Raw genomic sequence first — 20609 nt, 5'->3', positions numbered from 1 at the left:
TTAAAAATTCCAAATTAAACAACAAATAGGAAATCCTGAAAATCAAAGGAGAGATTAATACAGTTGAAAGTAAGAAAACCATTAAACTAATAAATAAAACTAGAAGCTGGCTTTATGAAAAAAAAACAACGGTTAATTTGATTTAAAAAAGAAAACCAAATTATTAGCATCAAAAATGAAAGGGGTGAATTTACCACCAATGAAGAGGAAATTAAAATAGTTCCATTTGGAACTATTTTGCCCAATTATATACCAAGAAATCTGACAATCTAAATAAAATGGATGAATAACTACAAAAATATAAATTATCCAAATTAACAGAAGAAATAAAATACTAAATAGCCCAATCTTAGAAAAATAAATTGAACGAGCTTTCAATGAACTTCCTAAGAAAAAATCCTCAGGGCAGATGAATTCACAAGCAAATTCTTCCAAACATTTAAAGAACAAGTAATCCCAATACTATATAAACTATTTTAAAAAATAGGTGAAGGAGTTCTATTAAATTCCTCTTATGACACAAACTGCTGATACTCAAACCAAAAAGACCCAAAACAGAGGAAGAAAATTATAGACCAATTTCCCTAATGAATATTGAAGTGAAAATTCTAAATAAAATACTAGCAAAGAGATCACAAACAATATGTCAGCAATGATCACACATTATGACCTGGTGGGAATTAAGCCAGGAATGCAGGCTGGTTCAATATTAGGAAAACTATCACTATAATTGACTATATCAATAACAAAATCAACAGAAATCATATGATTATCTCAATAGATGTAGAAAAAGCCTTTGACAAAATAGAGCACTCATTCCTGTTAGAAATACTAGTAACCATATTAAAATGATAAGTAATATTTATCCAAAATAATAAGCAAACATTAATCTGTCATGGGGATAAGCTAGAAGTCTTCCCAAATACAATATGGGGTGAAGCAAGGAAGCCCATTATCATCACTATTACTCAATAGTGTATTAGAAATGTTAGCTATACAATAAAAGAAGAAAAAAAAACTAAAGGAATTAGAATAGGCAAGCAGGAAATAAAACTAACAGTCCTTGCAGAGAGTAGGATTTTATACTTAGAAAATCCTAGAGAATCAACTAAAAAACTATTTGAAATTATTAACAACTATAGCATAATTGAAGGATACAAAATAAACTCACACAAATCATCAGCATTTCTATATATTACCAACAAAGTCCAGCAGCAAGAGAAAGAAAAATTCCATTTAAAATAACTGTAAATATAAAGTGCTTGAGAGTCTACCTGCCAAGACAAATCCAGTAACCATATGAAAACAACTACAAAACACTTTTCACACAAATAAAGTCAGATCTAAACACCTGGAAAAATATTAATTGCTCATAGGTAGGATAAGCCAGTATAATAATAATGACAATTCTATCTAAATTTAATATATTTATGCAGTGATACCAATCAAACTATCAAGAAATTATTTTATAGAACTAGAAAAAATAATAACAAAATTCATCAGGAAGAACAAAAGCTCAAGGATATCAAGGGAATCAAAGAAATTATTAGAATTGGAGGGGATTTTGGAAAATTGGGACATTAATGGACTACCGGGGGAGTTGTGAACTGATCTAACTGTTCTGGAGGGTTATTTAGAACTACACCCAAAGGGCTATAAAACTGCACATACCCTTTGATCCAGCAATACCACTTCTAGGTCTATATCCCAAAGACATCCAAAAAAAGGGGAAAGAACCTGCTTGTACAAGAATATTTGTAGCAGCTTTCTTTGTGGTTGCTAAGAATTGGAAATAGAGAGGATGCTCCATCAATTGGGGAATGGCTAAAAAGCAGTGGTGTATGATTGTAATGGAATATTATTGTCCTATAAGAAATGACGATCTCAGAAAAACCTGGAAAGACTTACATGAATCGATGCAGAGTGAAGTGAACAGAACCAGGAAAACGTTTGTACACAGTAAAAGCAATATTGCTCAATGAAGGACTGTGAACGATTTAGCTATTAGCAATACAATGATCCAAGACAATCCTAAAGGTCTAACGATGAAGCATAGTATACACCTCCAGAGAAAGAACTAATATGACTGAAGCTTGTTATTTTTTACTTTCTTTTATTCTTTTTCTTTTATTCAAGTCTTCTTGCACAAAATGACTAATATGGAAATGTTTTACATAATTGTATAGGTATAACTCATATCTGATAGCTTATTCTCTCAGGGAGAGGGAGGGAAACACTTGGAAGTCAAAATTTGAGATAAAAATGTTTTTAAAATTTAAAAAATAAAAAACAAATTAAGAAATTGTTTTTAACATGTAATTGGGGGAAAATAAAATATATTAAATTAAAAAAAAAACAACAATAAACCAAACCTTTGACATCAACTGTCATTCTCTCTTCCTTTTCCCCAGTCCATGATATAAAACTGGACCCTCTCATTGGCAAGACTGACCCCTACACATGTACATTTGATCCCACTCCTATCTTCCCTAGCAGATTTCATACTTAATCATCTTTTCCTCTCTTGAACCTTCAACTCTCCTTAAAATCTTTCTTCCTAATGCACTCAAAGAAGCCCAAGTCTTCTTTATCTGAAAATAAAAAATCCAACCCCACCCTACAATATACAAACATTTACTAGACTGTACCATCCCCTGGAGCTAACAATATTTCTCCCCACATCTCAGCCAAACTCCTTGGAAAAAACTGACTATGTTTGCTGTCTCTGCTTCCTTTCCTCACACTTGACCCTTTGTAATCTGGCTTTCACCTTCATCATTCAACTAAATCTTCTTTCTCTAAAGTTACAAATGATCTCTTAAACCACAAATCAGATAGACTTTTCTCAGTAGGTACTAGTCTTTCTCAATTTATCTGCTGCATTTGATACTGCTGACAACCATCTCCTCCCAGATAATTTCATCTCTTTGTTTTTGAGACCCTATTCTCTTTTGGTTTACCTCCTACTTGTATGAATATTCCTTCTCAGTTTCCTTTTGTGGCTCATCATGCATATAACATCTTTTAATTGTGGTAATTCCTCAAAGTTGCATCCTGGGTCCTGTTCCCCTCTCCCTTTATACATTCTCTTGGTAATCTCATCAGCTCCCATTGGCCTAAATGTCATCTCTATACAGATAACTGCTAGTTCTACATATCCAGCACCAGATTCTCCTCTGAGACTGAGCTCCACACCATCAACTGGCTACTAAACAAACATTTTAAACTGAATATCTCTAAGAACATCTGAAACACAACATGTCTAACAATGAACTCAGTACCTTTCCTCCTCAACACACTCTTCCAAACTTTCCCATTTCTGTCAAAGGTATCACCATTCTACCCATGTTTCATATTCATAATGTTTGCATTACTCTCCACTCCTCACTCCCTCACCCTACATATCATTTAGTTGCCAACTACTGCCATTTCTATCTTCACATATAACTTCTTTTCTCTACTGACAAAGTTACCATCTTAGTTTCAAGCCCCTATCACCTCTCACCTTCATTATCACAACATCTTCCTAATTTATTCCACTGTTTCAAATCTCTTCCTACTCTAGCTCGTCTTATATAGTCATGCCAAAGTCATTTTCATTAAGCACAGCTCTGACCATATAGAATCACTCATTCAGTCAACTCCAGTGCCTTCCTACTGCCTCTAAAATAAAATAAAAATTTCTTTGCTTTGCTTTTGAAGTCCTTCACAACTTGGCCCCCATCTACATTTCCAACTTCACTGGGCACTACTATCTTTCCCATGCTTAGCAATCCAATCAAACTGGACTTTTTCTCACTCACAACATTCCACCTCCCATCACTGTGCCTTTGCACTGGCAGTCCCACATGACTGTAATGTCCTCCTCTTCCATTTATACCCCAGAGTTCCTCTCTAAGATACAGTTCTGGCGTAGAAGTATCATTCTTCCCAAACTATCTTTCATTTAACTATTTTGTGCGTATGTATATATATGTACACACATATCTACAAATAATATATTTGTGTTATATATATATTTTATATGTACTTGCATGTTTATATGTACTCCTTAGAATGAAAATTCGTAACATGTAGGGACTGTTTCATTTTTATACTTGTATCCCAGGGTCTAGCACTGTGTATGGCCTATAGTAGGTGATTCATAAATACTTATTTGATTGGAAAAGTGCTGCTAGTATTCACTTCTTTAAATTCTACTAGGATCAATAGTTTGTAAATACAGGAAGAACTGTCAAAGTCTTACTTCCTGAATTTTATCGTATAAATGTCCTTCAAAATAATTTAAGGGAAAATGAAAGATCATGTCAGAAAACTGGTTAAGTAATTTAAATGACTAAATAATCCAGTGTTTCACAGGCTCATGTGGCCACAGAACACTTGATAAACACTGATAAAAAAAACATAAATATGGGAGAACTAGAATACCTCCTGTGATTAAACAGAAAGAAAATGGGAAAATGTATAGTTAAAAAGAATAAATTAAATCTATTTTCATACTGAAAAACTGCCACACAATTAATTTATATATATGTAAAATTAATTTATGTATATGATATACATAATTTCTCAGATTATCAAAGTCTAGTAAACCACAGACTTTTGAAAAAGAAAGTAGACACTGCAGGTTTAGAACTCAGATATTGGCCTACTGAGCGAATCCACCAGCCTGGGGCAGTAGATTGGCAATGTGGATAAACAGCAGAGTGTAAGACTGAATAGGAGGACAGCAGGCTGGGATCACTTGCAGGTTGTCCCCCAAACCCCATCAAAAACCAAAGTAAAACAAAAAACTGAATAGCCTTTTAAAAACCAATATTTGCCTGGTGATATTTAAATAGCTGTGTAGTATGAACCATCACAATCTCAGAATATTTGTAAATCGTGGGTGTTGCCCATAGGGCAACAATGCAAAAAATATCAAACACATGGAGGCTGGTAAAGAAAATAAGATAGGGAGAGAATAATAAATGGATACCTTGTATATTGATCCATAAAATATTAGAAGAACCAAAAGGCATCCAGCACTTTTGAGTAAATCCTTCACAGAGGGTTTACTTAGACAAAATAGTTTAGAGGCACTAAATCTGTACTGGTAGAAGAAGTACCCACACTAATGAGATCACAAGTACAAAGTAGAAAAGAACATAATTTCATATTTAGAGGTAAAATTTTGCCAGATCTGAACTCTTAGCCATTTTAGGCTAAACATAAGAGTTTTGGGAACAGCTTGGGAAATGCAGACTTAGGCATTTCTAGGTGGGAGATGTCTTCTATTCCTGTTTCTTTATTTTCATAAAGCTTGGAGAACTCCCTTCCAACTAACCAATGTCTTTGTTTAACATCTCAGGACAGAAAACTCAGGATGTTCTCAGTGGAGGACATTAATATTCTCTAACAGACTTTAGTCTCCTAGGAATCACCAGCAACTTGTAGCTAAATTTTAAGGGCATTGGACATAAAGAGATCACTGAAACAGAATTCTCTTAGATTGTTGCTTTTTTTTCACCCTCATTTAAAGGAATATCTCTATTGCTGATATGGGCTGGCAAAATGCCTTGTGAAAGAAGAAATCATTTAAATTTTTAGTAGTAATAATCTCCAAAACAGGAAGCCTTACTAGACTATGCAGTTAGAACTCTGAAGAGCGAGTAGAGACTATTTCCTGAGAAATGAAATTCTGATGAATTAAACTAAACTTGAAATTCAACCAAACAGGACCATTCCAGATTTCAGAATGCTCTCTAAGCTCAAAACACTCGTACAGATAGTAATTTAATCCTCTTCAAAATCCTATGAAACAGAAAGGGGAAGAGATAGTAGTACTATTGCCATCTATTCTCTGCCTCTTCAAAATAAGAAAAACAACACACCAATAACTCTGAAATATACAAATCATTTTTTCTTATAATAATCTGATGAAATACAGAGTTTATGTTTCATTAGCCTCATTTTACAGATAAAGAAAAGTGAGGCTTTGACAAGTTGTTAACAACTACTGCTTATATTTATTTAGCACTCTAAAGTGCCTTCACCTTCTTCACAATAATCCTGGCCACAGCAAGTAAATGACCTAAGTTCTCTTATGCCTCTCCTTACATTTTGTCACACAAAAGTTTCTGGACTTGCTAATAATAACAATGTTGCCACAATTATCACACTACTTGCACATGTGCAGAAAGATAAAGAGGATACAAAGACCAGACCTTATATTGGGAGCTTCTATTTGAGCTCTAAAATTTGTAAAAATCAACTTTGTGCATGTTAAACAAAAGACAAATAGATCCATTCAAAAATATTTGGCCTTCACATAAGATACTCCAAAAGTCTTGCCCACTGTCCTCCACCTTCACAAGAATCAGTGTGTGAATACTGAAATATTACTTAGAATGTAAAATGTCAAAAAAACACAGCGATAACGTAGTATGATCACCTCATTTTGGAATTGAAAAAAAAAATCCAGAGAAGGGGAGTAACTTGCCTAAAATTCCCTAACTGGTAGCAGTGTGATTGAATTCAGGTGTTTTAAACTTTGGCTCTGAGCTGTTTACACTACAGGGTTCTGCATCCAGGATGGTAACACAAATACAGACATACAAATGAATGTAAGATGACCCCCAGACCTATTAAACATTTCTTTAGTGACAGATAAGATACTGACAGACTATCTTCAAGATCACCTGCGGCTAAACTTCTTGAAAAGGCTGCATACAATACGTTTTCTCTCCTCTCACTCCCTTCTTATTAACCTCTTACAATCGGGCTTCCAACTTCATTCCACTGAAACTACTCTCTCCTAAATTACCAATGAAATTACTAAATCCAATGGTCTTTCCTCAGTCTTCATCTTCTAAGACCTTGCTGAAGACTCTGACATTGCTGATCACTCTCTCCCCTATGATACTCTCTTCTCCCTTGGTTTCCAGGACACCACTTCTCCTCCCATCACCAGACTGTTCCTCAATCTCCTCTGCTGGATCCTCATCCAGATCACACCCTCTAACCGTGGGTTAGAAACCCCAGGCTTTCTGTCCAGTGCCTTCTTCTCTTTTCCTTCTTACTACTTCACTTGGTGATCTCATCAATTTCCAAGAATTTAATTATCATTTTTATGATGACGATTTTCAAATCTACCTATACTACCCCAACTTCTCTGCTGATCTCCAGTCTCACAACTCCAACTACCTTTCAGACATCTGAACAAGGTATCAAACAGATACTTAAATTCAACATGTCCTAAACTGAACTTGTTATCTTTCTTTCTAAACTCTCACCTCCTACCTTCCCTATTACTGTAGAGGGTAACATTATACTTCCAGTCTCTAGGGTTCACACCTAGCTGACATCCTTGACCATCTCTCACCTCTCTTATCCAAGCTATTGTCAAGGCCCGTTGATTTCACCTCTGCAACATTTTCCAAATATGCCTCTTTCTCTTCTCTGACACAGCCATCACTCTGGTACAGGCCCACATCACCTCATGCCTAGACCACTGCAAAAGCCTGCTGGTGGATGTGCCCAATCCAATCCAGTCTCCATTCAGCCACCAAAATGATTTTCCTAAAGGGCTGACTATGTAACTCCCCTGCTCAATAAACTCTAGTGGCTCCCTATTGACTCCAGGATCAAATAAAAAAGTCTCTATTTGGTATTCAAAGCCCTTCATAATCTATCCTCCTACCTTTCCAGTCTTTTTACATCTTACTCCTCATCACGTACTCTTTGATCCAGTGAAACCAGCCTCCTAGAACAAGATACTTCACCTCTAGGCTTCGAACCATTTTTCTGTCTTCCATGCCTGCCAATGCTATCCCCTTCTAATGTCTCGTGCTGGTTTCCTTTAAGTCCCAGCTAAAATTCTATCTTCTATAGGCAGTCTTTTCCTAACCCCTCTTAATTCTAGCTCCTTTCTTCTCCTATTCCTATTTATCTTGTATAAAACTTATTTGTACATATTTATCTGCTTATTATCTTTCCTCATTAGCTTGTGAACTCCTTGAGGGCAGGGACTCTCTTTTTCCTATTTTTGCTTCCCAAGCACTTAGCATGGTGCACACAAGAGGCAGTTAATAAATGTTTATTGGCTACTGACTAACTATAAGACACTACTCAGTTGGGAAAGGGCAACAAATTAAAATGATTGTATGGGATCTTTCCAACCTTAATAATAATAATAATAACAACATTTATATAATGCCTGGGACTGTGCTAGGTGCTTTACAAATCCCTCAATTGATCCTTGTAACAACCCTGGGAGGCAGGTACTATTAGTATCCCCATTTTATAGTTGGAGAAACTAAAGCAAATAGAGGTAAAGTGTCTTGTCTAAAGTCATATAGTTAGTAACTATCCGAGACCAGATTTAAGCTCACGTCTTCCTGACTCTAGGTCCACTGTTCTATTTGCCTGAATTTAACAAATTCAACTCATACTGTACTACGCTTCCTAAAGTACTATTTTGCTTAAGGAGAAAATTTCAAATAAAAGAAACCAGAAAGATGAGTTGTTGACACTTGGGAAGAAAGCTCTTTTTTTGATGGTGATAAGAATGGCAAAAGAGAGCTACGTCTAAGATCAAGAGGACATGTGCTCACATCCTACCTGTGTTACTTATTAGCTGTGTGACTCTAGTAAGTCACTTCACCATTCTGGGCCTCAGTTTCTTTATCTGTAACACAATGAGTGGACTTACATGACATCTGATGTCTCTCCATGAACACAACATAGTTAACACAACTGCCACTCTTTGTAACCCTCAGAAGCAAGATGGCAAAGCTGTGTGAGAAAAGGGAAATTGCTGCGTGGCAAAGGGAAAGTAAATATAAGTGGTCAAAAGGTCAGATATTTAAAGTTGTTTTAGTAATACTAAAACTTAATTGACTAAGCAGGACTACTGGTCTGGCATTGCTCTTATATGGATATATTAGGCCCCATAGAGAACAAGTACTTTCCTCCCAAATCTTCTTCATGCACAGCAGTGCAGCTTGACCTGGAGGGAATGCTAGGTGTAGGATGTGGAAGACCTAGATTGTAGCATCTGTTCCATTACTGACCAGCTGATTGACCCTCATAGGTCATTAGCTTCTTGAATCTCAGCTTCCTCGTGTAAATTGGTGGTGGTGATGAGAGTAATACAGGAGGCAAGAGAAATAATTTCTACTTAACTATAAATAAAGAAGACAAATAAGTAGTTTCTGGGAGGAAACCACTGTCTAACATGTAAAACACCATATAAACATGAGCTACTGTTATTGCAGGAGTCACAAAAATGCTAAGACAACACAGATGTTAGTCTTGGAACAAGTGATTTTGATAAAGAGTTATGACTCTTACAAGAGTAAGCAGAAAAAGATCAATAAAGGAGTCTTTAATCAAATACAAATGCTATCAAATCCACTTACATGGAAAGGAAATTTACAAAAGAAATAAATTTCAATGTTTTCAAGTCAAATTGCAAAGTATAAGTTTCACTTAGAGGAAAGCATAATAAACTCAGGGTCAGAATTCTTACCTTCAGTCCTGTTTTTTCATCATCACTACCATTATTTGTAGATGGTGTTTCATCCCCTTGCCTGGAAACCAAGACAAAATCTTCACTGTTAAGAGTTGATACCGAGTCTGAGGAGACACTGATTTTCCCAACAGAGGCCTTGTCATCCATGACTCAAGAAGGAAGCTCAACTCATGAATGATTAAATATTTTAAAAACTCCTGAAAAACAAAAATCATAAAGATCCTCATATAGAAGTCTACCAAAAATTTGATGTCCCAAGAAGCCATCAAATAGAAAAATAAAATTCTGAATGTATAACTAACCTGAAATCAACAAACATGATATCTAATGAATTTTATTCAAATTTTGTTTCATATTTAACGTTGCAAGTTCCTTCCTATAAGTAATGTCGCGTTGATATCTATAAAGCACACAAAGAAATTCTTAAAAGAAATATTTCTTCTTAAAAAAAAATATTTTCCAGGGCTATCACTGCTTAGAATAATTGACTCACTATTCTAGAGAATGAAAAAAATGTTGTCATGTAGTACCCCAATATTTTGTCCTTCAAAAAAATGCATGATCCATTTGGAGAGTTCTGCCTACCTAGGATAATTCATTGGGCTTAGGCTACAAATTCTAGTTTTTGGCTCTATGCATAATAAAACAGAATGAAAACTTTCTACTTTTAATTCAATAACAATAATGTAAAGATAAACAATGGTGAAAGACTGAAGAACTGAAGTCAAATACACTGACCAACCTTGATTTTAGAGGACTCATGATGAAGCATGCTCACCACCTCCAGATAAGAGGTGAGGGACTCAAGTTGAAGAAAACACACATATTTTTTGGATATGGGCAATGTGAGAATTTATTTTGCTTGACAACGCATATTTGATGCAAGGATTTTGTTACTCTGTTTTTACTTTCCCAATGAAGGGAAGGTGGGATTGAAAAAAATGAGATTCTTATTAATTGAAAATAAAATAAAAATTTAAAAATCTATTTCTTAATTTCTAAAAATGCTAAATCAACAAAAGTCACTAGATTTAAAACATATACTCCATAAATTCACAATGTTCTCCACAGTCAAACTGAAGCTTGATATTCACAAGCAACTTACAACAACACTTTTCTATGAATTATAATTTAAGAATACCACTTAGTCGTCTACGTGGAAGATAGATTGGGAAAAGGGGAAATGAGGTCAGCAGACCAATGAAAAGACTACTGCATTTGAAATTAGGCAAAGGAAACAATTACAATGTCTATACTCTTTGACAGAGATTCCAGGTGTATTGACCAAGGATATAAACCCTAAAAACAAACACCCAAATATTTATGACATCACTTTAAAAACTGTGGATATCTCTAGTTTTTACATCACCTAAATTTTCCATCTCCCTTGTGCCTTTCCCAAAGAGCTAGTCTACATAATAATAAATTTTTTAAAGGAAATAAAAAAGGAAGAGAAAAAAAGAAAACAGCAAAACTAATCAATACATTGAATAAAATCTGACAATATATGCAACATTCCACACCTTTGCCCCTTACAAATGAGTGAGAAGAAGTACCTTCTTATATCTCTTCTTTGGGGCTATGCTTATACTTTGCAATTTTCCAACATTCATCTTTGATTTTTTTTGTCATGGTTGTTCTTTCAGTTTATATCATTGGAGTCACTGCATATATTGTTTTCTTGGCTCTGCTTACTCCATTTTGCATCAGTTTATATAAATCTTGCCATGCTTCTCTGTATTCATAGTGACTGTCATTTCTTCCAGCAGAATAATATTCTATTACATTCATATATCACAATTTACTTGGTCATTCCCCAATAAATACGCATTATACTTAGCTTCCAGTTCTTTGTTACTACAAAAAGTCCTGCTACAAAAGTTTTACTGCATATGGGGCCTTTTTAAAAAAACACGAAACAAAAACTATGATCGTCTTGGGTATATGCTGATAATGTTTAATATAAAATTTTGGAATAATCTCTGTTCTCTCTGAAGTAAACTCAGAGAGTGCCTCTTCCTATGTCAGCAAAAGCCAGCCAAGGCCGACTCTACACTCCTTAAGGAGACCTTTAACCTAAGACACTATATCTTGAATAATAAGACTTTCCTTTGATGAATAATGAGACTTTCCTTTGATGAATCTTATTATCTATAGACACATATTATGTTATGAATAATGGGACTTTCCTTTGATCTATAGACATATACTATGTTATGGCGTATTAATGATAAAGAAAATATAGACATCTTAGATCATAATTTCTATTGAACATTGTTTACCCTTTCCTATGTCAATTATCTGTTTAAGGGAGGAAGCCTGCCACTTACTAGTGGTGGAGTTTCTTTCCTTATCACCGAGACATATGCTTACCCAGCTTGGAATCTCAAGGCCTGACTAACATTGCTTTGTTAATTGTCCTGTCTTACTGAATTTATGATTTGCTTAATTAGGAGAGTTTCTTTCTCATGGCAAAATGTACTTAAGACAGATGATTTCTGTACTAGATAGTCAGAGTCACCTCTGACTCCATAGCGCTATGTAACTGTTTTCTTTATGGGGAACTGATCAATTAATTAATTAAATCATAAAATGTATGCATTTAGCCATGTTGCCTTTTCTCTAACCAAGTTTTCAGGTCAACAGTTATGGCGCCCAAACGTGGTTTGGAACTGAGGAACAGGATGGGCATTGCCTCATCTCGCCAACGCCAGGGCTCCGGCGCCAGTAGGAACTATTTTTCCTAGAGTCCTGGGCCTTGACGGGGTCGGGGTAAGTCCTTCCATTCCCAGCTTCCAAAGAACTCTCACTTTAAATTCCCTTTAAAGGAAACTCTGGGGATGTTACCGTTTTCTTTAATAGGGAATTGATTAATTTCCCTTTAAAGGAAACTCTGGGGACCGGAGACCAAGTCGCGTTAAATCGCTCTGTATTACTTAGGTCTCCTCTGGTGATCGATCTCAGGAAACTTAGTACAGGTATTGCTAGCACTAGCGTCAATCAACTAAAGATAGCCCTAAATTATGTTGGCCACCACAGGGCTCTTTTGGACCGGTCAAAGTTACTTTATCTTACAACCAAATTAAGAAAGGCCAACAAAACAACTAGCCAGCAGCGAGAATGTTTCATCCTGGACTTGCTGACTTAGCTGAGCGAGAACAAAAGACAGGTAGCCTCTTCCCTGTAGCGCTGGGAGCTGCTTCAGCACCTAGCTGTGTCCTGGCAAAAATCCTTTCTTCTTCAAGGGCTCCAGTCTGTCCTTCCCTTCACTCCCTCTGTCCTATTCCTCACCCCTTTCCTCCCTCCCCTTCCCCTTGAAGGCCTCTGATCTGGGGAAACTGATAGCACTTAGATGCAATCTTTCCCCCTCGGCTTCCCCTACCTTAGACCTGAGGAAGGCAGCCTCTGTTCAAGCCTCCGTTGCCTCCCTCCTCCCCATTCCCCCTCCCCGCTTTCCTGTAAGGGCTCTGGTCCTGAAGAGGACAGTTACAATCCACCTAAGAACTAAAGGCCTGAACCTATTCCCATGGGGCCTGTTTCTTTAAGACAGTCAGAAACTTTGGGGCACCAAGGCTCCCCACCCCTCCAAAGACCACAGGGGTGCTCTGAGCAAAGGCTACAGGATTTCCCTTTATTATCAGACCTTGGATTCTTGCAACATCCTTTCCTCAGAATGATAATAGCTAATTCATGATGGGGATTTCTAGCAAGTTTCTAATTGCCTTCTCTCTCTGGGTTGTTTTTTTGTGAGCTACATTTGTATTTGTCCTGTTGTCAGTTTGTCTGTTGGTGTATGTCCCTGTCCGTATCACGTGTGCTGTGAATGAATGTGTTATCTTGTAAGATTTAAGTGCAAGCAGCCGCACTTCAAGGGCTGCAGCTAGGGAAATAAACAAACAAAACTTTGAGACTTTTCCTTGTCATTCTGGTCTGGCCAACCTGGAATTACAATGGAAAGGTAGATAATCTTAGGGAAATCATTTTAGCAGATTTGTATGTTGTGAAATTAATCAGAAATATTTCGGGAACTGATCATTTGAAATAACTCCTAAGATTGTGAGTAGTCCACCTTTCTAGGTAAATCTTGGAAATATCCTAGACATTCCTCCCACACTGTCCCAGCAGCTGCATACTGCCTTGGGCTCAGTAAATTCTGCTGCTTTGGGGGGGATTGGAAAACGTGGAAGAATCAGGCCTGTAGTGAGCATTCTCTAAACTCTGCCTGCGAAAGTCACCACTGGGACATCAGTTTCTCTGCTCTTGGTAAGCTTCACTTCTTTGTTCTAGTTGCAAAAAGTATCTTATCTCTGTTTGATCCATTTTCTGATTTGTAAAAATAATTATGCTTGTTGTTATGGGATCAAAATGATAAAATGATTGTAAAATGCTTAACGTAATGACTGGTATATGTTGCATACAACATTATTATCTCTAATGTAATTGTTAACTTTGAAGTGGTTTTAATTGCTAAAAGTAATAAGATCAATAATTTCTGGAAATGCAAATTATACCATCTGCAGTTATTGTTGTGTTAAAACTGTATTTCTAGGATTGTATTTCTGAATTTCTCTTAGATTGTGAAAATTGTGTGACCACTGTAATCTAAAAATAATGTTAGACAAAGCAATTTTTAATTTGAATTTTGTTGAAACTAAAAGATGTTGGGAAAATTGTGTAACACCAGTTATGTTACTTTATCAGTCCTGCTAACTTTGTCTTATGATGTTTTGTAATTGCCATTTAGGAAAATCAGTTATTTTCACCTTTATCCATTAAAAAAAAAAAAGTTAAAGCTAAACAATTTGGCTCTCTTCTATGAAGTTGTAGGATTGTTAACTAAGTTATTTGGGATTACTGTTTTAATGCTGAAACCTAACATTGTTAAGTGATTCCTGTGTATGGAAAGGAGGGAATGGAGCAAAAGCTTTATTTAAATTCCTTCTGTTCATTCAGAACAGTCCTCCCATTCCTGTGGGTAAGATAATCAGTCCTAGTAAAGGAATTTGGTTGATTAATGCAGATTCTAAACAGTGAATGTTACTTGCACAGAAGTTGTAATAGATAGAGAGAATTTTTAATAATTGGCTTTTACATCAGGAAAGTTTTAAATTTGAGAAGGAAAGATGTTAAATGGAATCCCTTATGTGTGTGTCCTGGTAAATCTTTATTGTTTATTGTAACTCCAAGAGAGTGGAAATAACTGTTATCTGACTCTAAGTTGTGATTAGTGAGACTTGCTGTTTAAGGAAGAAGGCATTTGGGACCATAATTATTTTTGTTTTGAGTTTGAATTTGGGTATAGTTGTCTGCATTAAATCAGTATCTGAGACACATGCCACAAAGGAATATTTCTCATCTGACTAAACACCGAGGGGACAATTCTCAACTCAATCTAGGATGGGATCCCCCGGCTCAGTTTCCCTATTGTGTTCCTTTAAAAAGGAATGTTTTTCACCTGACTATTCCTGAGTCTGGCTATGAAACAGATACTGCATGATTGGAGAATTTCACTCCTATCTGAATTCAAACAGAGTAAAGGATGTTTTATCCTGTCATATTTGGTATGTCACATGTCCCTGCTTTTTCCTTCTATAGCAGATTTCTGTGGTCAATAACAAGTGACCAGCAAAAATGTGAGCCTTTTGTGTAATCTTACTGGGAAATATAATATTATTTTTATCTGAAATTAGAATATATGCAGAAGTTTATGTAAACTACTTAAGATTCACCTTAAGATGTTCCCATTGTTTAAAAGAATTTTAAAAGCAACAGTGTTTTTCTGTGAGTCAGTCATTTATATCTAAGAATACTGCAATAATTAAGAATTCAGTTTGTTATAATACTTTGGAAATTCATATTACTTAAGAACATTTTTGTAACAACTCAGCTTTAATGAATTCCAGTTTTAAAGGTTTATTTTTGCTTAAAAAAAAAAGAGAAAGAGATATCAAGCATTTTAAAAGTTTCCAACTAGTTTCCTTCATAAGAGTTTAGGGAACATCAGAGTAAATTTTAAACTGTTTTTAAAGAAGGGAAATACTTTTAGAAGAAATGTTTTGAAAAATCATGTGTGATTCTTAGAAGGCCTACTAAAACTTCAAAATAATATACTGTTAAAATTAAGCTGTTTTGATCTGAATATGTAGTCATTCTATGGCCTAAGTCAGAGTTAAAGTTTGCGTTTGAATTTATTATTTAAAAGATTTAATTCCTGAAGTATCTCATTCTTCCCGAGTGAGTATAATTAGGGAAGAATAACAACTTGTGAAACAAAGATGTAATTCCATCAAACTATAAGTTTAGTCATTAACCTCTTTGCTTTGTTTAAGCTGGAATAGTATTCCAGTACAGTTTGCTAGTAAAAAGTAATAACTTATGAGCTATCTTGTCTTATGGTTCAAATGTAAAAGCAAGTGGAAGAATAGGATTGAGAGATTTGGAAAGACAAATTAAGTTCTGCTTGAAACTATGAAAGTTAGATAAATTTTAAGTATAAATATGGATTATCTTAACCCCTGTTGCTCCTAGATAGTTGTTCTGGATACTTTTGTGTCAGTTTCAGATGGTTTAAAGAGTGAGGAAGTATTTATCTGAGGGATACCAGCCAATATTGATTTGGTATATAAGACTGGGACTGCAATTTACTATTGTTTGAAGCTCTGATTACAGGAATACTTGTCTAAGTTATCATAAAGCCAATTGACATGTGCTCCAGGCTAATGGTGGATGCTTGGAAAGGTTTTGAAGATGACCTTGGACACGGCCTAGGTAGGATCTTCCTAACTTTGTTTCCCAAATGTGCTATTTCCTTTCTGAAAAAGGAAATTCCCCACCTGATCACCTCTAAGCCCTGCTTTCAGCACCTTGTAACCTCATGATTACATGTCAGATAATGGCTTATTCCTGGAATCAACCAGAACTAAGGAGATCCTTTCCTTCTGTTAACATTATCCCTCTTTTTCTTTTATAGCAAATCTTTATAATCAAGAAGTTCTGAAAGTACAATAGTAAGTCTATCAAATAATAAATAGAAATTGGAGCATCTCTGAGTTATTATAACGGGGTGCAGGAATGAATAGCTTACAACTTTAACCTATATTCCTGGCCAAATAAATAAATATAATATAGAGATAACATCAAGGAAATGATTAGATCAGGTAATAAGGCAAAGATGTAATGTGATAAATGTCTAATTAAATAGAGTAGCAAATTTTGAGTAAAAATAACAGGATCAGGCTGATTCCTCTAAGAATTATATGCAAATGCATATGATTGGCTTCTAAAATTTGTCATACTTTTGATAATAACACCTCAAATTTAGATTTTTGCATAAAATTTGTATAGGATAGTAGTAAAAGTAAGTGAAATTATTTCTTCTCCGTTAAAATATCTGTCCAATAAGTTAAAAGGCAGATGAGTTCATTATGTAGTTGAACCCTCACATTTTGAAAGATTCTTATTCCAGGTACAAGAGTTAGGTAAAGATAGAAACAGTAAATAATGTGAACCGAAATTTTCTGAAATTTCAAAAGTGGAGAACAAATTTTAAGTAATTGTACTAATTTATATTGTCAGAAGTATCTGGGAATTTCTAGATCTGAACCAGAAAAGCAGAATTCTCTTTTTTTTGAACTGTCCCAAGAATAAAACTTATTGTCAAAGAAAAGATAACTAGGTATCAGATAACTACATGAGAAATCTGGGACTCAAAAAAGTTTTGTTTAAATGAAAATTAAGAATGCATTACTGGGATACAAGGAACTTAATGTTAATTAACATTGAAATAATAATTGCATTGATTTGTATGATTCATGTTTAATTTTCTTGTTTATATTGGTGACATGTAAATCTCCCTTTCAAAACTAGTCTATTGTGAGCCATCTAAGTTTGAATCTGTACCTGACTTAATGTAAAAATATAATTTGTGAATTGTAAAAAAACTTCACTGTGTTGTTTGAACCTAGCCCTGCATGGCTGGGAAACTGAACTATTGCTAAGTGCCTTTAGCCATGTTCACTATGTTGTATTGTTTCATTTCAATTATCAAATCATGTTTTCTGGGAGACCCTGTCAAGTTTTCTGTATAGACTCTTGGATCCATCTGTCACCTCCATTGCTCCTGCTCCTGAGTGGACCATGCCCTCCAACTTTGAAGAGGCCTGAAGAAGATGCCATCAGACATAGACAACTTTCCCAAGAGCCTGGACCAGACTTGCATGAAGAGTAAACTCTCACAATACTGGTTATTTAGAGGTTTTTCTTCATATCTTTGTTGGTCTACAGGCGAAGGCTTCGGCTTGCCTTTGACCAAAAGGAGGGAATGATAATGTTTAATATAAAATTTTGGAATAATCTCTGTTCTCTCTGAAGTAAACTCAGAGAGTGCCTCTTCCTATGTCAGCAAAAGCCAGCCAAGGCCGACTCTACACTCCTTAAGGAGACCTTTAACCTAAGACACTATATCTTGAATAATAAGACTTTCCTTTGATGAATAATGAGACTTTCCTTTGATGAATCTTATTATCTATAGATACATATTATGTTATGAATAATGGGACTTTCCTTTGATCTATAGACATATACTATGTTATGGCGTATTAATGATAAAGAAAATATAGACATCTTAGATCATAATTTCTATTGAACATTGTTTACCCTTTCCTATGTCAATTATCTGTTTAAGGGAGGAAGCCTGCCACTTACTAGTGGTGGGGTTTCTTTCCTTATCACCGAGACATATGCTTACCCAGCTTGGAATCTCAAGGCCTGACTAACATTGCTTTGTTAATTGTCCTGTCTTACTGAATTTATGATTTGCTTAATTAGGAGAGTTTCTTTCTCATGGCAAAATGTACTTAAGACAGATGATTTCTGTACTAGATAGTCAGAGTCACCTCTGACTCCATAGCGCTATGTAACTGTTTTCTTTATGGGGAATTGATCAATTAATTAATTAAATCATAAAATGTATGCATTTAGCCATGTTGCCTTTTCACTAACCAAGTTTTCAGGTCAACAATGCCTAGTAGTAGAATCTCTGGGTAAAAAGGTTGGATATTTTAGTCACTTTTTTTGAATAATTTAAAATTATGGCAGTGATTTCTGTGGTAGCAAAGAACAGAAACAAATAGTTGGATACTAATTAGGGAATGACTAAACAAAATGTGTTATATGAACTTGTTGGAATATTAATATGCTAAAGGAAATTATGAAAATGAAAGCAGAACCAGGAAAAAATATACACAAAGGTTATAACAACATAAATCAAATGGATAATGGAAACAAAACAACTAAAGCCGAATGTCAAGAAATTATGATGATCAAACTTGGCCCCAAAGAAGAAATACGTGAAAAAACCGCCACTAAGTCCTTTAAAGAAGTCAGGATCTATGGGTGTGGAGCACTGCATTTAATACCATCCTTTTTTTTTTTTTTAATATGCTGATTAGTGCTACTGAATCTTTCTTTCATGTAAAACATTCATTATAAGGGATGGCTGTAGGAAGAGAAGACGAGGAAAAGTAGAGGAAGTAAAAACAAAAGATAGAAATAAAACTCTTATTTCTTAGAAAAGGAAACTATTGTAATAGTCCAGGAGAGAGGTGTTATGGACATGGAGTAGTGTGGTAGCCATGTGAGTTGAAGATACCATTATCCTTCTAGTCTTCCAACTTTGCAACCTTGGCACTACCTTGGTCTCCTTACTCCACATATCAATCAGCTGCCAAATAATAACATTTCTATCTTCACAACATCTTTCACATACAACCCCTTTTGTCCACTGACACAGCTACCATCTTAGTTAGGACCTCATCACTTCTTACTGAGGTTATCACAACAGCCTCCCAACTGGTTCCCCTGCCTCAAATCTTTCAACACTCCAATTCATCTTATACAGTCCTATCAAAGTCATTTTCTTTAAGCAGAGATCTGACCATGTCACTCCCCTATTCAACCAACTCCAGTGGCTTCACGCCTCTAAAATAAAATATAAATTTATCTGTCTAGTTCTTAAAATCCTTTACAACTTTCTAGGATTGTTTTGGGGAAAACACTTTGTAAACCTCTAAGTGCTATAGAAATAGGAGTCATTCTAATATTCGGTGTTTTAAGGTCCCTTCCTAATAGAATCTCAGTCATGAAAATGGTCAGAGACCATCTGGTTCAAAGTGCTCTCTGAGAAGAAATCTGTTCTACAACAACCCAGAGAATTGGTTATACAGTTTCTAACAGGAGACAGCAGGAGGAATCCAAAATTTCTCCATGCAGTTTATTCCACAGTAATATAGCTCTTATTGTTAGGATGCTGTTCTTGCTTTTGAATGCAAATTTGTCTCTGAAACTTCTACCCATTGTACCAAGTTCCACTCTGGGAGTTCAAGTAGAAAAAGTCTAATTTCTATTCCAAATAATCACAATTTTTTGGCCCTCCCTTCATACCAGAGAAGTTTGACTTTTTTCTTTTTCTTTAAAGGGGTGTTTTACAATATCTTAAGGTAAATTCCGTGTTAAGTATTTGATCATAGGCTATATGTAAGTCAAGGTTAAGGAAAAACATTAGCCTTGTGTGTTATCTGTTGACTTTCATGTTCTTTTCTCAAACTTTAACTTTAAAAAAGAAATTATGTACATTTATGTTATTAAAAGATAAAATTTATTGATATTACATAATACTGTACACATATTTTATGCATTTCTGAGTTTCTAAACTTTCTTCTCTTTCATCTGCTGGCCTTTGCATATTGTCTGCAGCTTCTGCAAAACTCCCCCAAATTTCTGAAACTGCGATGGGGAAAGTTGTGAAGAGGAAGGGATAACTATAAATATGTGGGGATAGCTATCAAGCACCGATAAGTAGTATCTTTTCTGTGATAAACATTCTCAGTTCCTTCAGCTGGCAATAATGTGGCATGGTGTCCAGTTCTATCCTCATTTTTCATCATGCTCCCTTATTCCAATATGTCAATGTGATGATCAGAAGTGAACAAAGGTCTCACTATGAGGAACAGGAGAGAGAGGGAGGGGCAGTGGAAAATATCATGAGGTTTGGAATAAGAGGATCTCATTCTGATCTCAGCTCTGACACTTACAGGTC

At 35.3% G+C, this 20609-nt stretch overlaps 1 protein-coding gene across 4 annotated transcripts in view; it reads right to left on the bottom strand.

Annotated features, from left to right (window-relative positions):
• RABGAP1 (RAB GTPase activating protein 1) overlaps positions 1-20609 on the bottom strand; it is a 217273-nt gene that overhangs the window by 172894 nt on the left and 23770 nt on the right. For 3 of the 4 annotated variants that reach the window (XM_072631849.1, XM_072631850.1, XM_072631848.1), the window contains exon 2: positions 9512-9711. In XM_072631849.1, the coding sequence (XP_072487950.1) occupies positions 9512-9661 (150 nt within the window). In that variant the 5' untranslated portion in view covers positions 9662-9711. Of the gene's footprint in view, positions 1-9511; positions 9712-9816; positions 9915-20609 lie in introns of those variants that run through there. The other variant, XM_072631851.1, reaches the window with a different exon arrangement.

The sequence above is a fragment of the Notamacropus eugenii genome, chromosome 1 (genome assembly GCF_028372415.1).
Source record: "Notamacropus eugenii isolate mMacEug1 chromosome 1, mMacEug1.pri_v2, whole genome shotgun sequence".
In the NCBI taxonomy this organism is placed as follows: Eukaryota; Metazoa; Chordata; class Mammalia; order Diprotodontia; family Macropodidae; genus Notamacropus; species Notamacropus eugenii.
This window is presented reverse-complemented; position numbering and strand designations above follow the sequence as displayed.